We start from the raw sequence: 18356 nt of genomic DNA, 5'->3' as shown, positions 1-18356 counted from the left end.
AACAAAAGAGAGCAAGGTTCTATCTCTACTTTTTCCGAAGTAACCTTATGGAGATTGGACCAGTTCCTCCACATCAATGTATTGGTGCCCCAATTGAATGAACTTCAAGAAACCATTGACCCTAGTAACACTCATGACTCAACTTTGATAGGATTCAGTGACTAAGGCTTATAAGACACATCTATTTATTTTTTTATAAAGGTAAAATCTTTTTAATTCAAACAGAACAAAACTCAAGTCCAACAGCGGATAATTGTTATAATAATTCATATAAATAACACTAATACGAAAAATACAAGAATGAACACGTTAGGATTAATGCGTGGACAGTGCACATGTCCATTTTACATTGTCAAAATTCAACTTACAAGAATGGTGCAGCAAGGAGAAACTCCCATAACAAATTTGTCAAAGAGGCTCTAACGTCATATGCCAAGAACTGACTCTCCAAAAGCCTAAGGTATAAACTTAACAAGGACTTAACCGCCAGCAAACTGTTGTATATTATGATATGCAACTTTTACAGGAATAAAAATATGGAACATTCCTTAACTATAGATTTCCCAAGTTTTAACAAGACATACCCATAAACATACTAAAAGTGGCTAACACCGGAAACCCGAGCAAAGATGGCCCGAGCTACCGACGGGAGTTGAGTTTAGCAGAAGGACTAGTCCCTAGCAATGTGACAAATTCGTCCAGCAGGGAGAGTTGCACACACTTAGTGTCGGACCCTTCTTTGAATAGGATTGTCTCCAAAGGAATACCTATGGGAAACCAAGAAAAAAAAGATGGTCCAAACTATTTGTTAAATGATACAGTGATTATAGTCAACAATAATAAGCATAACTTATCTTCTGTTAACAACATTATGCACATAACATAACCACTTACTACTGAGAAAATTCAGCATATGCCCCATTCTTTACAGGATTTGCTCTGCCAAACATGTAAAGAAGCACTTAAGTAATAGAGGTACAATTGCAAAACTTTCTGCTATGCCGCCGCCTGCCTCCGAATATTAGCACAATGAGGGCATGTTACTGGCTTCTGAATTCCTGTTTTATTGATTCATCAAACAAGTAAAATAATGCAGAAGCATGGTGTTGGTTAGGAGAAATTATTAGGTAGTCTTAGATTATTACCGGTCCATAGTTTCAACCAATGTTTATATAATACATTCAAATTTTACAATTTACAATAAAAAAATTAATAACACTTACCATATCATGATTAGCCGGAACACGGTGGTCCAAGACCAGTTAATAGTTTCTCGTTGATCTGACCCTCCACCTTTATATCCAAATTGGCATTGGATGCTTGAATCTTCGTCACTACAAAAAGACCAATATGTGTTTCAATTCTGTTGAAACTTGAAACACATTGGCCTCTCTGTGGTAACAAAGATTTGAGCATCTAACAATTTGAGTAGTGTGCCATCGCCATCGCTGCCGCCCTCACCACATTAGGCAGTGCTGTGGTTTCAGTACTTTGTCACTGGGGCCGGAGCTTACCCAAGTTGACATTGTCATCATTTCGCAACATATCTTGTTAATCTGAGCTCACAAATTGACTCATTAGGAGATATAAGGTTGGTTCAATGGTTGAAGGGAGAGGAGAAAGGTCGCCGGTTCGAATCCTGCCAACTTACATTTCTAACCAAACTAACCAATTTGTCGATTAAAAAAAAAAAAGGTGACCCTTCACTATTTCTCATCTTTTGATACTTGCACATGCTTTCCTTTGTTTTCTCTCCAGACGTGACAGAACAAAAACTCATTACATTCCAAACACTGCATTAGGGAGAGAAAGAAAGAGAGGAGAGAGATAGGAAAAAAAATAATAGGTATCAATAGAGTGTTTGATATATATGAGTATTCATACATTATTTTTTAAGGAAAATTATAAAAGTCTACTCTGTTTTTGAAGTACATTTGGGGTTGAAGAATAGAGAGAAAAGAGAGAAAAATAAATAAGTGATATGATGACAAATGTAAAGAGAAATAAAAAGAAAATGGGATGAAAATGAGATACAAGGAGAGTGTGAATATATATGAATTTTGGTGCAGATTTGCATGAATGTGATCTTGGACTCAAATCCAAAGATGCTATGAGTATTCTCTGGTTAGCATGGTTGGAATGTTCACATGAAAAAACTATAAATACTGAGATTATAGAATAATTTTTGCACTGACAGCTAGGGAAGCGTTTTTCTTCCGCATGCAGTTTAATTTGGTTACGTAGCATCCGATTCTCTATCATATTTTGTGCCATTGCTTTTTGCCATTTGATTCTTGGTTCTTCCACTTTGTTAGATTCATTTAAGCAGTCTTGAGTAAGGAAACTACCTAAAATTAAGCAGCTGAAAATTCGATTCGTTTGCATATATTTGGCTAGTGTGTTATCAGCAAAATAGATTCTTTACATTTATCATGCATTCACGAAACAAAACTTTTGGATAAAAAAGCAGATGGTTCACATCTCAAATACATATTTTTACGTTAGATTAATTTATTGACATAAAATATGAATTATCTGATAACTAAAAGAGAAAATGTGGAAAGTCTATAGCCTGATAATTTAGAGTTTGCATCTTATATTTCTTATCCTTGAAAATGTGGCATAAAGCTGGCTCCCTTGCAAATAAGCAGAACTGCTTTGATGAGTTCAACCCAGAAAGTTATGTATAGAGGGTGGAAGCAACAGTGGACTTCTTGTTGGCGCTTGCAGAAATCAGTTACTATTTGGGAGTTGCAACTGGGGCTCTTCGGTTGGTGCTTTTCATGTCTGGTCCTTTGAAGAAATTTAATGTGCCTTGTTTTATTGAATTTATGGTATTTGTGAACAGAGACCTGATCTTTTTGGTTGTGCCCTGGTTCATGTTGGTTGGTGTTATGGACATGTTACGGTTCCACAAATTTACAATAGGTTTGTACGTTTTGATCTATTTTCTTTACTAAATTGTTATTTTGTTATTGTGTATCATTATTGATTTAGGTTTTGTCATTCAGGTCATGCTTGTACCACAGATTATGGTTGTTCAGACAAGGAGGAAGAATTTCATTGGCTAATCAAGTTTGTTAAACCGATCATGAAATATAATAATGATGTATATATATATATATATATATATTATAAATGCATAATTGTAGTTTCTGTAAGTATTTTATTTTAGTGATAATTGTATCCAAAGAGATTTTATGTGTAATCTCAAAAGACTTTAGGGGTTACACTGTAATTTACTCAACAAACTATAAAAAAAAAATTGAATGTTGAGCTACAAATTCTTCAAGCCTGTTTATATAATTAAAGTTTTAGAAATATGTAGAATAATAATTTCTAAAGTTTGTAAATTCCGAAAATAAATTCTGTAAGTCTATTTATATAGTTTGAGAAACATAATTTTGGAATAGACACATACATAATAATTTTTCAGATTTTTAAATCAGGAACGTGTAACAAATAAACTCTTCAAAGTTTCATTTTGAAATATATAAATAAGTTTTTACTTTTTTAATTTTGGTTTAAATATGTTTAATCTCTTAAATTTAGGATATTTTTTGTTTTGGTCCTTCAATTGAAATTTTATTTTTATAGTTTTAAAAATTCATGAAATGTTATTTTTAGTTCTTTAACTTCATTGTGGGGACTAAAAAGAACTGAAGTTATCCTCTTTTTAGTCTATTAAATTCAATTTGGAGGGCTAAAACTAGTATTTTATAAATTTGAAGAATTAAAAAAATAAATTCTTAAAAGGATAAAAATAAAAAAATATCTTAAATTTAAAAGAACTAAAAATATATTTAAATCTTAAATTTTTTAAGTATTATATCAAAAGTGTATATTGATTGTGTACAAAAGATGCCAAATCTACCCTACCCTTTGGGTTTGAATATTGTACCAGTCACTGTATATTGCTAACAGAGGTAAAGTGTTTAGAGAGGGACAAATAAAAGGTCACAAAAACATCTAATATGGAATAACAAAGGCGATAACATACACCACCTTATCCACTTACAAACCAAATTTTAGCCATGCCAACATGAACACGAAAATGTTCTCTTGTTCCTCTTCAATCTCTATAGCAAGACCCCATTTGGTATGAATCATGACCATGGCTTTAAGTTCACTTTTTGGCTCCACTCGTTTCATTCCCACACCCTTCGTTACTTCCACTAGAAACATACCTTCTTCAGCACACACTTGTGCCAGTAACAACAAGAGAGAGTTTCCACTCCCTCCAGTGGCTTCAGTCCCTTACCAACCCATCAACAACTTTGCCTACCTTCAAGAAGAATTCAGTGGACATGCTGGAGTCACCTTTGAAGGAGTTGAAGACAGTTGTGTTGCCAAGATGGAGCTGAAAAATGGAAGCATTGTGACCATGATGATGCCAAGTGGATTGATCACCTCATCAAGGCCCCCATGTGGCATGGTGGCAAGGTGGAGTTGCTTCATACTAATGTGTCAGAGGGAGAGTATGGTGATGCCATCATTCAAGGAGGGGTGTCTCTGAACTTCAATTTTCAAACTCATGATGATGGTGAATTTTCTTGGTCTCCAACTAATTGGCTTCTGCATAAGATTCAAGGCAATGCTAATGAATATATTCAGGTCTGTTTTCTCATATGTAATTCAGGAGGATCAGGGACAGATCCAGAAGTGTATTAAAGGAGATCAAAATTATTTTTTACACAATTATTTAATATCTAACTTTTAATAAATAATAAATTTAATATAAATATTTATTATTAATTTTATATATAAAACTAGTTATATGATCTACTATTAGGAAGAAAATTAAGCATATATCAACTTAAAAATCTGTTTTCTTATTTATTTTTAATTTTAACTTTTTTTCTTATTTATACATAAAGGATGGGGAGGGGCAAGCCCCCCTTGGATCCGTCACTGAGGTAGGGTCTCACATAAAGAAACTTAATTCAAATTATATTTTGTACGCCATCAATGTAAAGATAACCAAAAATAATTATGTATAATTAAAGAAATTTATTATACGTGAAAATCTATTATTGGATGACGATGTAAAAATACTTTTATACTTTCACTAAATTTTTATTAAATTCTTTTTTTTTTTGGCTCTTCATTGTTTGTTCCATCTCATTTGATAAGTAAGGAAATAAAATATATCAAATTCTTTTTGGAGAGGAACTTCCTTTAGAGTATATCAATGGGAGCTGACCTATTAATATTCAGAAATGCCTGAATGAACAAAACAGGAGTTTGTTAATGCTAGATAATCAATCTGCCATACATGCTAATAGATACTTCAGTTCATTTGATCTTATAAGTTCAGTGTTTATCATCCATCCTCAAAAACATATACGTTCCTATAGGTAGGTACTTATTTGTTATGTGTATTAGTGACTTGCTGTTCTTGCAATTTTTTTGTAATACTAATTATTTACTTAGACATCTTGAGGATATTTCGTGCAGGTAGAATTAACAAATAGAACATCAGATGACAAGATTGGATTAAAATACATAGTGACTTTGGAACAAGATGCCTTAAACTCAGAGCTTGAAATCTCGAACAAAAAGTCTTTACCAGTTCAGATGACCGGTTCCATCCTGAATCATCTGACAGTAAGCTCACCAGAAGCAACTTATGCACTAGGATTAGAAAGATCAAATTACTGTAGCAAGCCCTTGTTTGAATCTGAATTTATGTTGAGTCCTCCAGATTCATGCCAGGAAGAAGGCTTTGGAAAAATATTACAGCAATTTTTTCCTCATTGGGGTACAAAAGGTCAGAATAATGGATCAGAAGGTGGCCAACATGAAGAAATGGATGAAGCAAGCAGTTAAGTGAGAAACTAAGTCTTGTGTACACAGATGCGCCTCGAAATTTTACAGTGATTGACAGGGTATGTAATTGTTATTCTCAACAGGTGGAACAAGTAATGATAATAAGTAGGCATGCACTTACAGATGTTTTAATTCAAGCCGTTAGATAACACCCTGGTAATTGTTTAGATTGTGCATATACCTTACATAGTTTATCCAAGGATCTTTTTCTGTAGAGTATATATACTTAGTCAAGTCAGAATATATTCTAACATGATCCAGTAGCCATTGCTTCCTTCTCCATCTATCTACCTTAGTGTACTAGTCCATACATATGATATGTGTCTTCTTGATATTCATTACCTTATCAGTCAAATTAAACATGTTCAATTTTGAAGTTGCTTTTTCTTGGACTCTGATTTTATTGAGAAGGGATTCCTTTACAGATTTCACTCATTTCAGGATTTCAAAATCAATCACAGCTGCATATCTTCATTAATTTTCTTGCTTAAATTTAGCAATGTATCTCATTAAATGTAAGCACACAGAGCTAACACTTTTTGCATCAATCTTACATAGGTAAACTGCGTTATAGTTTCTTTTTAATTAATTACTTGATCTTTGATTTTATCAGGGTAGAAGAAATTCAGTGTCAGTTGGAAGAAATGGATTTGATGAAATGTACCTCTTCAGTCCTGGCTCAGAAGTTGAAATTTACAGCAAGTATTCTTGCATATGTGTTGGCCAAGCTGCCATCCTCAAACCAATAATACTAAGTCCTGAAGGTGGGCAGTATATACACAATCCAAATCTTGATGCATAAGCTTTCCTTTGCGATTCTCTTAGGCAAATTAATAGAATGGAAAAGACACAAGTGTGTCTTGTGTAAAAGTTAGGTGTCCTTTTGAAACTTTATTTTTGGTGATTTGGATAAAGGATAAGAGAGCACAAGAAGTTGATGAAAACAGAAGAATGGCAACTTGAAATGGCAACACTAATATATATCATTTTCCATTATACCGAATGGCCTAACAATTAGCATTGTACAAATCCTAATGATAAAATTGTTCTATTTTACTCTCATGTTGTTTTCATCAAGGTTGTTAGTAAAGCTTAATTCACTAGAAATAATTACGCTAAAATATAATTTTAGTCCCTTTGATTAATTTTAAATGTTGATCTATGTATTCTATTAACATTGATAAAGATGTGTTTATTTGTTAACCATGTGACAAATTATTTTGTTGTAATCATTTAATTGTCAATAAGCTTATTTTTTAAAATATAAAAAAGTAAATAGCCAACATCTGAAATTGGTGAGAGACTAAAATCACCAAAATTTTAAAAATAGAGACAAAATGTTTCAATTAAAAAATGGGAACTAAAATTACTAATTTTTAAAAATGGTGAACAAAATGTCTCAATTTAAAAATAGGAGGACAAAAATTACAATTTAGCCAAATAATTAAGATGAGAAAGTTATGGGGTGTTTGGTTTGGTTGTTTTCTGTTTTCATTTTCACTGAAAATAGAAAATGGTGATGAAAATGTGTTTAGTTGGATTTCTGAAAACATTTTCAGTGAAAATGAAAACAGGAAACAATCAGAAAAATGAAAACAATAAATTCTCATTTTCAGTGTTTTCAGTTGAGAACAAAAACCTCATTTCGGGTAAAATGAAATTGTGATGACAATGAATGTAATTTTAAACAAATATAAAAATACAAAAAGATAAGAAATTAATATATCATAAATTTTCAGTATTTTTATTTCATGAAAACAGAAAATAAAAAGTCAAACCAAACATATTTTCATAATTCTAATCTTTTAAAAATGAAAACAGTTTTCAGAAAATAAAAACAAGAAATGAAAATAGAAAATGAAAATGTAAACCAAACACACCCTTAACCATCCAATACAGTAACAAAGAAGCTAAATTTATCGTGTAAACAAAGATAAAAACCTCAAAAACACAGATAACTTCAGATATTGCACAAATTAAAATAAATATAATGATATTTAGTCTAAATATCCTTGCCCATCTATATTAATTTTGACTGAATGAAATGATCCATTCAATTTCAAGTACAGACTCTACAAGAAAAAAATAAAAGCATATTGGTTGTACAAATTTTATAGATCTTTTACTTCTACACCAAGCTTCCCAACATTTGGTTGGAGTGAGCTAATAGTTTCACAGAACTATTCTATAATTCTCAGGTTGTACACACTAGAATGAGCACATTAAGTCGGTACAAGAAAATGGCCTTGGTCCTGACTGTTGATCCAGAGGAAAGGAGTAGCTATTGCTAAAAGAGCAAAAGAAATGCCATAAACTAATTTATGCTTAGTCTTTTGAAAAGGCTTTCCCATGAGAACAGTTTCAGTACCATTTCTACTTTCAGGACCAACCTCAGAAGGCTTCTGCATATCGGTATTACAAGGAATGTCATCTGTTGAAGAGACTGACTCCAGCCCACCTTGGAACTGAACATCGCCTTCACCATCGCCACACAAGCTTCCACTCTCTTTAGAATCATAGTTGACATGATCTGCAATACCATTTTGATCATATTTAGAATAAGATGCCGGGCTCAACTTAATATTGCCTGATGATAGACTCTTGATCCTTCTATTTGGTTTCTCCGAGCAATCTGAAATCTCATCATTTAGGTCTTCTTGAAGAGAGTGAATGAGTTTCCTAGGAGTCATAAAGATCTTAATGTTGTCCTGCGTGCGCGATCTCTGAGTACAGGGAGAGAAGACATAATCTGTTAGCTCTTTAGAACTGATGTATGCACTAAAAATAATTTTTTATAAAGTTTGAACTGATGTATGCACGGGAAAAGCTTATGCTAAGTAATGAAGAATTCATGTTTATGCAAATTACACTCTTAAATGGTGAATGAAAAGCTCAAAACATCACACAAAGGAAATGTTAAGCATAAATTAAATTGAGTATATGAAAATGTATATCACCATAAAAAGTATATTCTTTCCGTTTCATATTCCTAGTTTTTTTTTCTTCTTTTAACAATATCATAGTTAAGATTATTTCTAGAACTAATGGCTAAAAAGAATCTTCATAATCTGATGTTTTTTCATTAAGCTTATTTTAAAAGCATTGTTAACAAAATGCAGAAGGAGTTAAAGAGTAAAAGAATAAAAATTTGGATTAAAAACAAAACAGAAAGTATATAATACAATTTAGCTTGTGCAGTGCAGTACAAGTCTAATACTTGAAACATTTAACTAGTGGAAAACTAACAGAGAATATAAGTGTTGAAAGAGCCAAAGAAGTGCAGTGCAGTACAAAAGGTAAAGGGGATTTGGAAATGGAAGAAAAAGCTCCATAGTCTATAATACAATTGGGAATTGGTTATGGAATGTGACATGCAAGTGTGCAACCATTTCATGTTAACAAAGCGGGGGCGGGAAGGAACCACTTCAGAAATGGACATATGTAAATTTTGAATTGAGTGAGTGTTATAAAGCTGTCCCTATAGCATGTGCAATTTCATTCACAGAATTTTTTAAGAAAATATGACTAATATCTGGTCTGATACACTTACTAATGGACTTGTGCTGGCACTTCTAGATGCTCCATGCCAATGACTTTTGTGCATGAAACCAGCAAACTCCCCTGTTAAATCTCCCCCTCCATTAGAAAACTCATGACCCATAGTGTGATAACTGTGGTCCAATGAGGCATTTCCGTGCCCTGACTTTGAGAACAAGCCATCCTTTAGAGACACATCAACCCCTCCATTTTCATGACTCCAAAGGTTCCTATTCACACTCCTCCGCTCGTAGAAGTTATGCGAAGGCAGACTTGTTGAAATGGGAGACTCAACAGGGGATGCATATCCATTGAAGAAGTCCAAGGTCTGTGACTCTAGAGAAATCGATGAGGGAGAACAATCTACATCACCAGAAAAACTTTCTCCTTCCATATAGTCTTTTCTACTGAAATTCAAACCCGGCACAGAAGCAGGACTCTTCACACCTCTTGATTTTTTATCAGCGGCAATTATATTAGCAGTTTGCAAAGCCTCAAATGCAGCTCCTTTGACATATGCCATTTTGTCTGATTGGCACAGCTTCATCACCTCAATTATCTGTTCAACCTCTGAAAATATGCTCCTTGGATCCAAACATTTCATCAAGAAGTTCACCATTTGAATGGCTACAAACTGCTTCTGAGAATTCCCCTCCACAGGCTCACTGCCAGCATTTAGTATTCTCAGTGCAGATTGTATGAGCAATCTAGCATAGGCTTCAACAATCAAAGCATTGCGCTTTGCCAGGGACATAATCAGACCCATGTGTGAATTGGTTTGTGTGGACTTTCCCTCTAATGCTGCAGCAACATTCTGGCACACCCTATTAACCATCTCAACCGACGCAAAACGCCAGTTGTCCGAATCCACAAGAGCCTTCAAGCAAAGGGCCGTGCCACATGTCAAACTCTCTTGAGAACTCAAGAGAGAGTCCGAAAGGGGCTTACAAAGAGAGTGAATTATTTGCCTCTTCTTCTCTTCAGGGGTTGCGGGGTCAATTCCATACCTTGCTATGGCTGGAACCACTTTTGAGCAAGCCTGCTGAAGAGGGAAAGACCCTGCACTTGAAGCTAAGGTCTGAACTATGGATTGCATAATGCTGTCTATCATAGGAACAATCTTGACTCCATGAACACGGGCAAGAACCTCATACAGTGAAATTGTGAACTCTCCAGACAAAGAACCAGTTTCCTTGGTCTCAGAAACTTGTGCAAGAAAGATGGGAATTGTCTTCATGTCCAAATCTTTCACATATGACTTCAATGCTCTCATTGCGGATTTGCGGCTATCCGTATCTTTGTCAAGATTTTGGATCTCTCTCCGTAGCATTGGACTCAGACTCCTTCCCATTGTAGAGCTAAAACCAAAAAACCACCACCATAAGCAACAAATAGCAACAACAAAGACAAATATAAAAAAAACAATGAGTAAACACATAAAAAGATTGATCTCATTTTAGGTATCCCGATTTATTTCTTCAACAAATTGAGTCAAAGTCCATAGCTTTTTCAGGATAAAATGAATAATCTTTCCAACTGGGACTTGAAAATTCAAAATTGAATTATAAAGGCCAACAACAATTTGAATTAAAGCTTCATATCACAAAATGATTAATCTTGCAAATGGTACAGTATAAGAATTTACAATAAAATGAAAAAACCCACTAACTGCAAACCAAGTAGTCCCTCTGTGATCTTGAATCTTTACAAATCAAACAAAAAAAAACATTTTTTTAATCTTTTGGGGCATTCACAATAACAGTAGATATGAATAAAATCAGTTTTTTATAATAGAAAACATAAAAGAAAGCAAAAGAATTGAGCTTGCAGCTGCTAACTGTAAATCAAACAGTATAGAACAAAAAAAAACTAGAATTCAATAAAAAAAAACACCTGTATTGTGCAATTGTGTGTAGCAATTGGCAGCAGGAAGAGAGAGAGAGAGAAAGAGAAAGAAGCAATGTCTGAATGAGTGTGTTAAGGGTTTCAATTCAGAATTTCAAATTTTGAACATGTTTTTAGGGATTGTGTTGTGTAGTGACAGCTGTTTCTTAATTTCTTATACTTTTCCATTTCTGGCTTAACGTTGTTGTTGGAAGGTTTCATTTTGAATTGCTTTCGTTTTCAAAACTCTGTCCTCCAAATTCCACCGCTATCCCTCCCTTCTTGAGTCGCACCACAAATTCCACAAATTAAAAGCCTTTCTTGGACGAAAATACCCTCAAACATTTTTTTTTTTCCATACGCATGTTTTACAATTTTCTTTTATCTCATTTTCATCACATTTTTTATCTCTCTTTTTCTTCTCCTTATCCCTTTGTTTCTTACACATAAATCCACCTAAAAAATGGATAAACATTGAGTATTGTCTTACAAAGATCTGATTTGGAAATTGATAAATATTTTTTTATATTGAAAACCAAACTACAGTAAAAATTGAAGTTTGTTTAGATTATACTTTGTAGGATTTTAATTTAATTTGTTTATCCACCTAAAAAATGGATAAACATTGAGTATTGTCTTTTAATTTAATTTGTTTAGATTATACTTTGTAGGAGTTTCTCTTATATTTTGCATGCATTTCCTTTTTTTTTTTTTATCATGCAGCTTGGAGCATTGGACTCAAAATTCAATAAGATATTTGATGTGGAACACAAAACAAAGATTGATTATGAAAAAGATACAAATGAAAAGCAAAAAATCACACAAGAAATGAAACAAAATTCAAAGAAAAAGAATAGAAGAACTTCATACAAGACATCAGCAAGTTGAACACAGAGGGAAAGATGGTTGAAATTAGAAATATTTTTTTTATAGGATTTAAATAAAGAAAACTCAGACTTGAAATTCAAGGAGACAAAGCTCTAATACCGTGACATGATACCAAATGGTATTAATACATCAACTAACATGGATTACCTTAAAAAGTTTAAGTTTAGATATTTATTTTCATTTCTTATAGGGAATGATCATCCCACTTAAAACATCAAGCGGCACTATAAAAATGTCATAATAATTGTCCCAATGTCTTGATAAGATTATATTTAATTCTTCAAAAAAAAAAAAAAAACTCTCACAGGAAAAGAAAGTACAATTCAATTTGATTTTTCTAAATTGAAAAGTTTTTCCCCCAATGGGACATGACATAAAAACACAAGTAATAGGAAAAGTTCTTAAAAAAAGGACAAGTTCTTAATAATAGCAAATCTATATAAATGATATTATCCTCGTCTAAAAAAATACCAAAAATAAATTAGAACAAATCCTAATAAAAATTAATAATTAATCATAATGAAATCTATCTCAAATCTTCATTATATTTTCGAATAATGATTTGAAATTCTACAAAATAAAATAAGCAATTCCGCTCTTTATTTTCATTCTTTGTTTGCTATACTATATTTTGGATCTTAATGTCTTTGGACTTGATCACTCAAAAATCAAAATGTTATTATGATTCATACTTCATATAATTCTTCCCCTCTTGAATTGGAGTTGTCCTCAATTCTTCCAGATTTACATCAATCTTTCCCTCTCTCTCTTCATGAGTTCCACTTTTGTTTTGTTGAAGTCAGGACTACTCAAAATTCAACAAGAAACTGTATTGGATCATGCTCATTCCTAATAAAATTCACAAAGTTTTACAAATAAGTAGCAAATTATACGATAGGAAATTGTTTTGACAACACAAGACAGTAAAATATGTATTTAAGCTTATAATTTATAATTTGATTAAAAATTGACTATTATGAGAACTTTTGAAAGAAAAGAATTCATATAACAGAAAACAATTTAGACCTGTAGTATCAATTTTTTTTTTCTTTCAAAAGTTCTTGGAACAGTAAATTGTGCAAAAAAAAAACAAAACAGGGTTACCCAGTTATGTTAATTCCAACTGTTTCATGAACGAAACTGAAACAAACATTCGTGACAACTACCAACGACTACCCTCTATGCTTATTTCTTCCCTTTCTCTTCGTCCCTTCTTCTTCCTATGTCCCAAGGCCTATTCTTTTCCACGCCAATGCAAATTCCCACTTCAAAATTTTCCCAAACCCATTTTCAATGATCACAAGGTAATGCTAAATTCGAAGTTACTTGGTTATACTCACGGTTCTTGTGCTGAAAGTTTTTTTTTTTCCTTTTCTCTTTTCTCGGTGCAGTTACTGTCTGGAAATTTGAGTTTTGCGGCTTTCAGTAACACTGCATTGAGCTATGCCTACAGCAACGACGAAGGAGAAGCAAATGGAATCAATTTCTTGCACCTCATGGAAGAACGTGGGGTTCGTGCGAATTCCCAGACCTATTTGTGGCTTTTAGATGGGTGTTTGAGTTCTGGGTGGTTTTCTGATGGTTGGAAGCTTCATGGGAAGATTCTGAAGATGGGTTTTTGTGCAGAAGTGGTTTTGTGTGAGCGTCTTATGGACTTGTACATTGCCTTTGGTGACTTGGATGGTGCAGTTACGGTGTTTGATGAAATGCCTGTTAGACCGTTGTCTTGTTGGAACAAGGTTTTGCACAGGTTTGTTGCTGGGAAGATGGCGGGTCGTGTTCTGGGTTTGTTTAGGCGAATGTTGCAGGAAAAGGTGAAGCCTGATGAGAGAACTTATGCTGGGGTTTTGAGGGGTTGTGGTGGTGGTGATGTTCCTTTCCACTGTGTGGAGAAGATACATGCAAGGACTATAACTCATGGTTATGAGAATAGTTTGTTTGTATGTAATCCTCTGATTGATTTATATTTTAAAAATGGGTTTTTGAATTCAGCTAAGAAGGTTTTTGACGGTTTACAGAAGAGGGATAGTGTTTCTTGGGTAGCTATGCTATCCGGTTTATCACAAAGTGGGTGTGAAGAAGAGGCGGTTCTTCTGTTTTGTCAGATGCACACATCGGGAGTCTATCCTACCCCTTACATTTTTTCGAGTGTTCTAAGTGCCTGTACAAAAGTAGAGTTTTATAAGGTCGGAGAGCAGCTCCATGGCCTTGTTCTGAAGCAGGGGTTCTCTTTGGAAACCTATGTTTGCAATGCCCTTGTGACATTATATTCACGTTTGGGGAACTTTATACCTGCTGAGCAGGTTTTTAATGCAATGTTGCAGAGGGATGAAGTTTCATATAATTCGCTCATCTCTGGTTTATCTCAACAAGGATATAGTGACAAAGCTTTAGAGTTGTTTAAGAAAATGTGTCTTGATTGCCTAAAGCCTGACTGTGTTACAGTTGCAAGTCTTTTGAGTGCCTGTTCATCAGTTGGGGCTCTTCTGGTAGGAAAGCAATTCCACTCGTATGCTATAAAGGCTGGGATGTCTTCAGATATTATCTTGGAAGGTGCACTGCTTGATCTTTATGTGAAATGCTCGGATATAAAAACTGCCCATGAATTTTTCCTTTCAACTGAAACTGAAAATGTGGTGTTGTGGAATGTGATGCTTGTAGCTTATGGCCTGCTAGACAATCTAAATGAATCATTTAAAATATTTACTCAGATGCAGATGGAAGGCATTGAACCAAATCAATTCACCTATCCAAGTATTTTGAGAACTTGCTCTTCTTTGAGGGCTGTTGATTTAGGAGAACAAATTCACACTCAAGTCCTAAAAACTGGCTTTCAGTTCAATGTGTATGTCTCTAGTGTGCTTATTGACATGTATGCTAAATTAGGAAAATTGGATCATGCCCTTAAAATCTTTAGAAGACTAAAAGAAAAAGATGTTGTTTCTTGGACAGCCATGATTGCTGGGTACGCACAGCATGAAAAGTTTGCTGAAGCTCTTAACCTCTTTAAAGAAATGCAAGATCAAGGGATACACTCTGATAATATAGGATTTGCAAGTGCAATTAGTGCATGTGCGGGTATCCAAGCACTTAATCAAGGACAGCAAATTCATGCTCAGGCATGTGTCTCTGGTTATTCAGATGATCTTTCAGTTGGTAATGCACTTGTTAGTCTTTATGCTAGGTGTGGGAAAGTACGAGATGCATACTTTGCTTTTGATAAAATATTTTCTAAAGATAATATATCATGGAACTCATTGATATCTGGTTTTGCACAAAGTGGACATTGTGAGGAAGCACTAAGTCTATTTTCTCAAATGAGTAAAGCTGGACAAGAAATCAATTCATTCACATTTGGTCCTGCAGTTAGTGCTGCTGCCAATGTTGCTAATGTTAAACTAGGGAAGCAGATTCATGCCATGATTATAAAAACTGGCCATGATTCAGAAACTGAAGTTTCTAATGTTTTGATCACACTATATGCAAAATGTGGTAACATTGATGATGCTGAGAGACAGTTTTTTGAAATGCCTGAGAAAAATGAGATTTCTTGGAATGCCATGCTTACTGGTTATTCTCAACATGGTCATGGATTTAAAGCATTAAGCCTTTTTGAGGATATGAAGCAGCTTGGTGTATTGCCAAATCATGTCACCTTCGTGGGAGTTTTATCAGCATGTAGCCATGTGGGTTTGGTTGATGAGGGAATTAAGTATTTTCAATCAATGAGGGAAGTTCATGGTTTGGTGCCAAAACCTGAACATTATGCATGTGTTGTGGATCTTCTTGGGCGGTCTGGTCTTTTAAGCCGTGCAAGGAGATTTGTTGAGGAGATGCCAATTCAACCAGATGCAATGGTCTGTAGGACCCTTTTAAGTGCTTGTATTGTTCATAAGAATATTGATATTGGAGAGTTTGCTGCTAGTCATCTTCTGGAACTGGAACCCAAAGATTCAGCAACCTATGTTCTGCTTTCAAATATGTATGCAGTGACTGGGAAATGGGGTTGTAGGGATCGGACAAGGCAAATGATGAAAGATAGAGGTGTTAAAAAAGAGCCTGGTCGTAGCTGGATAGAGGTTAATAACTCAGTTCATGCATTTTTTGCTGGTGATCAGAAACACCCTAATGTAGATAAGATATATGAATATCTCCGAGATTTGAATGAACTGGCAGCTGAAAATGGTTACATACCACAGACCAATAGCCTTTTGAATGATGCAGAACGACGTCAAAAGGGTCCAACACAAATTATTCACAGTGAGAAACTGGCAATTGCTTTTGGATTGCTTAGTTTGTCTAGCTCAACTCCTATCCATGTTTTTAAAAACCTTCGTGTTTGTGGTGATTGCCATAACTGGATTAAGTATGTCTCTAAGATTTCAGATCGAGTAATTGTGGTGAGAGATTCATATCGCTTTCATCATTTTAAGGGTGGTATTTGTTCATGTAAAGATTACTGGTAAGATGGCCGAAGAAGGTTCACTAAAATGAAAGAATCCCCCTAGATTTGCGGGATGGACCAGGATTTCATGAGCTTTCTCTGCATATATTCTTTTTGATCCAAATATCATGCTTGAGCTTTTGGTGACATTTGGTTTGAGCTAGCCACAATGCTGATTTGGATATCTCTTCCACGGATATCAATTCTCAAAATTGAAGATCTTCTTAAATAGACTTGGAGGTATTGCCGTTGATCCTTCTAGGAGATTGTACACAAATCATCTTTTATCAACGTTGATTTATTTATTTTTTTGTACAAGAATAGTTACAGTAAAAAAGGGAACACGTGAAGAACGGAGTCAGGATTTATCAAGATCTCTTCAGAACCTAGGTAGCAGTTGCACATTCCCTTATGTCATGTCATACACATTAATTATACTAAAGACATCCACACAATTTTTAGGTCATTCTAAAAAATCATTCTAATTGTATATTAAGTTGTAGGCTTAAATATGTCAGCGTTCCTTAATATATATCTGAATTTCGTTTTTGATAGCTGATAATTTTTTTCTTCATTTTTGATCCCTGACATTTAAAAGTTTTGTTTTTATCCCTGTCATTAGGATTTCTTTGTTAATTGGGGACGTGGCTGCTAAAGTATTAAAAATACGATTTGTGGTGGTTTTAAAACTGCTTATGGCGATTAAAAACCACTAGAATCAATTAAAGGAGGGAAAAAGAGATAAGGAACAAGATTTGGAACAGAGAGAGAGAGATTTGAAAGAAAAACCGCCGCACGCCAACCCCGCCACCCTCCTCTGATGTCGCACACCAATCCCACCACCCTCCTTTAACGTTGCATGCTGCCTCCTCCTCCAGATTTGATTGCGAATGACCCTTCTGCCTCCAAACACCTGCACCCTTGCGCCTTCAATGACGCTGACACGATCCCTACCAGCTCCGCCGCATGCTGTCTACACCCAACCCCGATGCCGTCGCGCCGCCTGCACCATCTTGTGTGTGTTCTTTCTCTTTTTTGTCCTTCTCCTATGTTTCTATGTTCTTTTTTGTTTCGATTGTGCATTGTGTTCATGTTGTTTGAGAGTTCTGATTGGGTGTGTTCATATGTTCTTCTTGGTTGATGTTTGATTTAAATTGAAACCATGATGAAGGAAAAACAAAATGGATATTAGATTTTTTTTCCCTCCTCTAATTGATTATGACGGTTTTTAATCTTAAAAAATTATAATTATAATTTTAACATGAATATTGGCGGTTTTAAGACCGCTACGATTTAAAATACTAACGATCAATACTAACGACTGGAATACAAAATAAAACTTTTTAAATATTAAGAAGAAAAATAATTTTTTTTTATCAAGGATCAAAAATAAAATTTGAGTATATATGTAAGAGAACACTAACATATTCAAGCCATATTCAAGCCGTTAAGTTGTATGTTAAAATTGCCGGATATTATCTTAGCGTGGATTTATGCATAAGGACTAGTATTTGTTGCCACTATGAAATGATGTATATAATTGACTTTCCTTGGATTTTATCATGCATAAGTGTTTATTATTGGACTACCCACACTATAGATATCAAATTTTGAGCATGAAGGGTGACTTGAAATCCCACATTAATGGGAGCTATAATCAGTGTAGTCTTTATACAACTTAAAACTTAGTCTATTCCCACATTTTAAGTTAGTTTTGTGAAAATGAATTAGATTCTAAGTTAAAATTATTCATTAAAAGAAAAATGATCTTTGA

The 18356-nt window shown here is 34.2% G+C and overlaps 2 protein-coding genes, 2 long non-coding RNA genes and 1 pseudogene across 5 annotated transcripts; 3 read left to right on the top strand and 2 right to left on the bottom strand.

Moving 5' to 3' along the window:
* Positions 1-309: 309 nt before the first annotated feature.
* Positions 310-2132, bottom strand: LOC102663138 (uncharacterized). Its single transcript, XR_413072.3, has 3 exons — positions 1224-2132; positions 895-1058; positions 310-767 (listed from the first exon to the last, which is right to left on the bottom strand). It is a non-coding gene; the product is annotated as an uncharacterized lncRNA (long non-coding RNA).
* Positions 2133-2482: 350 nt separating this feature from the next.
* Positions 2483-3444, top strand: LOC121173864 (uncharacterized). The gene is made up of 3 exons (XR_005889421.1): positions 2483-2770; positions 2849-2928; positions 3012-3444. It is a non-coding gene; the product is annotated as an uncharacterized lncRNA (long non-coding RNA).
* Positions 3445-3740: 296 nt separating this feature from the next.
* LOC100790346 (protein NDH-DEPENDENT CYCLIC ELECTRON FLOW 5-like) lies at positions 3741-6891 on the top strand (annotated as a pseudogene).
* Positions 6892-7825: 934 nt separating this feature from the next.
* On the bottom strand, positions 7826-11533 carry LOC102662858 (protein SINE1). Its single transcript, XM_006574694.4, has 3 exons — positions 11260-11533; positions 9380-10724; positions 7826-8552 (listed from the first exon to the last, which is right to left on the bottom strand). Exons 2-3 carry the CDS (start codon positions 10715-10717, stop codon positions 8052-8054), a joined length of 1839 nt encoding a protein of 612 aa, XP_006574757.1. The 5' UTR covers positions 10718-10724; positions 11260-11533; the 3' UTR covers positions 7826-8051.
* A 1743-nt stretch (positions 11534-13276) lies between these two features.
* On the top strand, positions 13277-17794 carry LOC100788946 (pentatricopeptide repeat-containing protein At4g13650). 2 transcript variants are annotated; one of them, XM_006574692.4, is made up of 4 exons: positions 13277-13442; positions 13530-16822; positions 16907-16972; positions 17205-17794. In XM_006574692.4, the coding sequence occupies exons 1-2, from the start codon at positions 13320-13322 to the stop codon at positions 16602-16604; spliced, it is 3198 nt and encodes a 1065-aa protein (XP_006574755.2). In that variant the 5' UTR covers positions 13277-13319; the 3' UTR covers positions 16605-16822; positions 16907-16972; positions 17205-17794. The 2 variants fall into 2 exon arrangements, with proteins under 2 accessions (XP_006574755.2, XP_006574756.2); XM_006574693.4 differs by lacking the exon at positions 16907-16972.
* The last annotated feature ends 562 nt before the right edge of the window (positions 17795-18356 follow it).

The sequence above is a fragment of the Glycine max genome, chromosome 2 (genome assembly GCF_000004515.6).
Source record: "Glycine max cultivar Williams 82 chromosome 2, Glycine_max_v4.0, whole genome shotgun sequence".
Taxonomy (NCBI): Eukaryota; Viridiplantae; Streptophyta; class Magnoliopsida; order Fabales; family Fabaceae; genus Glycine; species Glycine max.
The sequence above is the reverse complement of the archived record's forward strand: the minus strand, read 5'-3'. Positions and strand labels throughout refer to the sequence as shown.

Bases quoted from the DNA above. Each gene is read 5' to 3' on its own strand.
- LOC100788946 (XM_006574693.4), top strand. From the start codon at position 13,320: ATGCTTATTTCTTCCCTTTCTCTTCGTCCCTTCTTCTTCCTATGTCCC. The intron at 13,443-13,529 runs GTAATGCTAAAT...TTCTCGGTGCAG, and splicing joins CCATTTTCAATGATCACAAG to TTACTGTCTGGAAATTTGAG.
- LOC102662858 (XM_006574694.4), bottom strand. From the start codon at position 10,717: ATGGGAAGGAGTCTGAGTCCAATGCTACGGAGAGAGATCCAAAATCTT. The intron at 8,553-9,379 runs GTAAGTGTATCA...CCCTGTACTCAG, and splicing joins GTGCCAGCACAAGTCCATTA to AGATCGCGCACGCAGGACAA.